This window comes from Arachis ipaensis, chromosome B02 (genome assembly GCF_000816755.2).
Source record: "Arachis ipaensis cultivar K30076 chromosome B02, Araip1.1, whole genome shotgun sequence".
In the NCBI taxonomy this organism is placed as follows: Eukaryota; Viridiplantae; Streptophyta; class Magnoliopsida; order Fabales; family Fabaceae; genus Arachis; species Arachis ipaensis.
This window is the reverse complement of record NC_029786.2, coordinates 63094312-63098570: the sequence shown is the minus strand read 5'-3', so window position 1 is coordinate 63098570 and position 4259 is coordinate 63094312. Positions and strand designations below refer to the sequence as shown.

The 4259-nt window shown below is 28.9% G+C and overlaps 1 protein-coding gene across 5 annotated transcripts in view; it reads left to right on the top strand.

Moving 5' to 3' along the window:
- The window catches only part of LOC107625367 (PHD finger protein ING1-like), an 8700-nt gene extending 6183 nt beyond the window's left edge, over nucleotides 1–2517 (top strand). For all 5 annotated transcript variants that reach the window (XM_016327993.2, XM_016327994.2, XM_016327992.2 and 2 more), the window contains 2 exons: nucleotides 1894–2050; nucleotides 2116–2517. In XM_016327993.2, the coding sequence (XP_016183479.1) occupies nucleotides 1894–2050; nucleotides 2116–2226 (268 nt within the window). In that variant the 3' untranslated portion in view covers nucleotides 2227–2517. The remainder of the gene's footprint in view (nucleotides 1–1893; nucleotides 2051–2115) is intronic.

The window sequence follows — 4259 nt, the reverse complement described above, 5'->3', positions numbered from 1 at the left end:
TTATTGCCCCATGTTCCCCTAGCTTCGTATTAGTTTAATATTGGCCTATTTTAACTTGATCACAAAAATAAGTGAAATAAACATCTTTAAAATATAACTCGAGACTAAATAATAGTATTTGGCTAGAGAGTAACTCTTGTACCTATAATGACAAAAATTCAGATAGGCAAGCATTGTGTTGTAGGATAGACATCCTTCTTCTACTTGGTGTAAGGCACATGGTCTTCCTTTAGAAAGGTATCCCACAACAATCATTTTTCCCCATTATTGAGAGATTTGAAAGTTTTGCAATTGTCCCCCCCTAAAAACCAAATCGTTTGTATTGGAGTCCTCAATACCTTTTACATTATCCTTCTCTCCTTATTAATTCCAATTCTTTTAGAAAATGTAGACAAATATCCAACGGAAGTGGCAAGAAGTTTGAATGTGAACATATAAACTTGGTTGTAGAATCATGAGTTTTGCAATTTTATTAGAATTTATGTAAGGTCATTTGTTTGACAAAGAGTGAGTTCCTATGCTAATTAAGTCTATATGCATTTTTGTTTTGGAAAATAAAAATATAACAATTTATTTGTATCAAATTAGCTTAATAAGTTAAACAAATGTTGCATAATCATAAGTAAATGAATATAAACTTGTAAACTTGTGGAATCGATTAGTTAGTGATTTTGTTTCAATTTACATAAAAACTCTAACGAGTTTAACGTTAATTCATTTTTGCATGGTAACATTATGAAGAGAGTTAAAATATTAACTCTTGACTTTGACAACTATGGTTTAGAATTGTGTACATAAATGACCTGGATAAATTAGCAGATTTTAGTTTGCGACTGAATATTTGTTTCTTGAATTAAAATTTTGAATTCCACATTGTAGTTGTTAAGACGGACACGTAGAAAGGCTTATAATGTGACATGTCACATATCTATTGTTTCCGTTGTTTGTGTATGCCGCATGATAGTGACGGATCTAGAAAATTTTAGTAGTGGGAGCAAAATTTATGTAACATAATAATTTTTATAATAAAAATGTGTATATAAAAAATTAAATATTAAATTATCTATTAACTACTATATATTTGTGTACAAATACATGTATTGTTTAACTTATTTTCAAGGTGTATTTTATATTTTAATATATATTTTATACAGATAATTATTTTTTATGTACATATAGCATGATTATTGTTATGATTATATTTTGTTATTGTAAAATATAATTTTTCTCTTAACACTACTATCAAAATTTCTCTCTTTCCATATATTACTAAACAATTATTTAAAAATTCACTTCCCAACACAATTAGAAGCCGACTCTTATTGATATTTATAGTTAAAAAAGTTCTTTCAATTAATATAGTTGCTACGCAAAAATTAAAGCTAATTTGAAAAGAAGATAAATAAGATTCTTTTGAGTTGATTTAAAAAAAACACTAATTTCGTTTAAATATGAGAATTGATCATTCTAATGAATATTTAATATAAAATTTTTAAATTGACGATTAAGTACCAAAAGTTGAATAAAAAATTATTATGGGGTCAAATTTAATAATTTAATGGGGTAAATAAATATTATTATCATATAATACTCAAAAAAAATTTAAATTATAGTGGGGGCGCTTGCCCCCACACCACCGCACTTGGATCCGTCCCTGGGAACAACTAAAATTTTTGTGAGGTCAAATTTAATAATCTAATAGGAGCAAATAAATATTATCATTATATACTACTAAAAAAAATTTCAAATTGTAATGGGGTGTTTGCCTCCACACCACTGCACTTGGAACCGTTCCTGCAGCATGATGCATGCATTTATGCAGCATTTCTGGTATGATAATGGAAACAAAATAAAATCTAACAGAAAGAACTTGATTCACAACTGCTATTGCAGACGCCAAACATCTGTTGCAGTGGCAACAGAAGCACAACCTGCACCTGTGAACCCAACTGGCATGGAATTGGATTTACCAGTTGATCCAAATGAACCCACATACTGCTTTTGTAACCAAGTTAGCTATGGCGAGATGGTTGCCTGTGATAACCCTGACGTAAGTATTTACTTTACTTTCTTTCTTTTATCCCTAACATATTTTGACAATATCTGGGTTTGCAGTGCAAAATAGAGTGGTTTCATTTTGGTTGTGTCGGTCTGAAAGAACAACCAAAAGGAAAATGGTATTGTTCAAATTGCGCAGTAACAAAAAATCGTCGCAGAGGCAAATGAGGTTTGACAGAAGGATAAGGTTTATAGTAAAATGGGTGACTGTATATTGTTAATATTTTTAGAAGACGCAACTTTAATGTTTCAGGGCCTTGAAACTTTGCATCACCGGCCGTCTTTGCATCTTACGTTATTGATCTTGCAAATGGAGCTATTATTTCGTTGTTAGGTCAAACTTTCATAAAGCGAGAATATTTTTGTATAGATTTTGTGCAGAATGTAGTTTCTACTCTAAACTAAAATTATTACAAAGTTTACTTGAATTATAGTTAATTCACCTATTTAGTTGACCAAGAAACTATCCTCCATTTACTCTTTATATTTATGTAAAATACCATAACTACTTTTGAACTTAGATGGTGAAAGTTATTTTGTGGTGTTTAAAGGACCAAGGTGTTTTGAGAAATTGTAACAATTTCAAGCCTAATTTGTAAATATGGGTTTTTTTAACATAAGTTTTCAAATTCTCCTATGGTCTAATCTAATGAAGGAGGTAGATGTTATTATCAGGATTTCTGCTACGTAACACCAACAATTATTCATGCCGGTATTATTAATACAAGTCTTTTTGTCTTACAAGTTGGCACAAGCCCAACAAAACACACGCATTACACTCCCACATTCAAGAGTAAATAAACGCACGTTATTCAACCACTTCCTGTTTCCAAAGCACGTTACTCACCATGCATTATGAACGACTCTTCTTCTTCCTCCTCCATGAAAACGAGTTTCTTGTCAAATTTGAAGATAATGGAACTTCAGAAATACACCCAAACAATTATAGAAATACACCCAAACAATTACAGAAATACACCCAAAGGATTACAGAAATACACTCAAAGGATTTCAAAACTACACCCAAAGGATTTAAGATATACACCCAAAATTCGTTAAAGTACACCTTATGAATAATTCAGAACTCTTTCTCTTTCTCCTCTTCATCTTCTGGTGCTTCTTCTTCTTAAAAAACGATTTCAGAGCTTGATATAAAAAAAAACAATGGAAATCGAGAATAACGAAGAAAGAAAATAGAGAGAAAAACACGTAAATGAAGAAGGAGAAAGAGAAGGCAAGAAACGAAAGAAAAGAAGAAGAAGAAGAGAAAGAGGAAGAAGAACGTGCAGCAAGAAGAAGAAGAAGGTGCAGTGAAAACGTGCAGTAACGGTTCGAAGCGCGTTAATATAAATGACTTGTAAATATTTGTATAAAAAAATGCTTGTACGTGGAAAATTATTTTAAAATAATAGTGGATAGAATAGGATTTAAACTTTACTCAAATCTTATTTGTAGATTTAAACATTTTTACCTAAACCCTTTCGTATTCTAAATTTTTCAACTCACCCTGCAAAATCAATTTATTTTCACTAAATATAATATTTAATTTTTTGCATTTTACATTAATGATACTAGATACTTGTATGCAAAAGAGGAGACTTCGAATTTAAATCTTCATTTGTTCAATTATATGTATTCGTATTTTTATCAACATAGAAATTATATATTAAGAGTACACTATATCAATTGGGATACATCTAAAATGTTAGATTTTCACTCGAAAATATACATATTTGATTTTTATGATTAAAATATCTAGTGGTTAAATTTAAAAAACGCATTGTACCATACATATTTGAACTTGCAATTATAGGTAAAGTTTTTTTTTTTTAAATTCAAAATAAAAGATACACAAAAAATGACCAAAATGCATTTTTGATTGTCTCATTATTGGTCATGATTTTATTGTTAGACTCACTAATTATGTATGAAGAATAAGGAGATGAATAAAATTCACTACAAAAAGGATAATTAAATGAAGGATAAACCACTAAAATTGTCTTCGAATTTTTAACAGGTTAGCAAAAATATTTTTCATTTTTGACAACAACAATTTTTAAAATATTATAAAATATGATAAGAATAACTAAAAAAATATTTTATTATAAGTAGCAAATGACTTTTATATTTGATTACTTATGCATTTAATAAAAAATTTAACAAGAATATTTAAAATGATATAAAAAAAATCCAGATAAAAT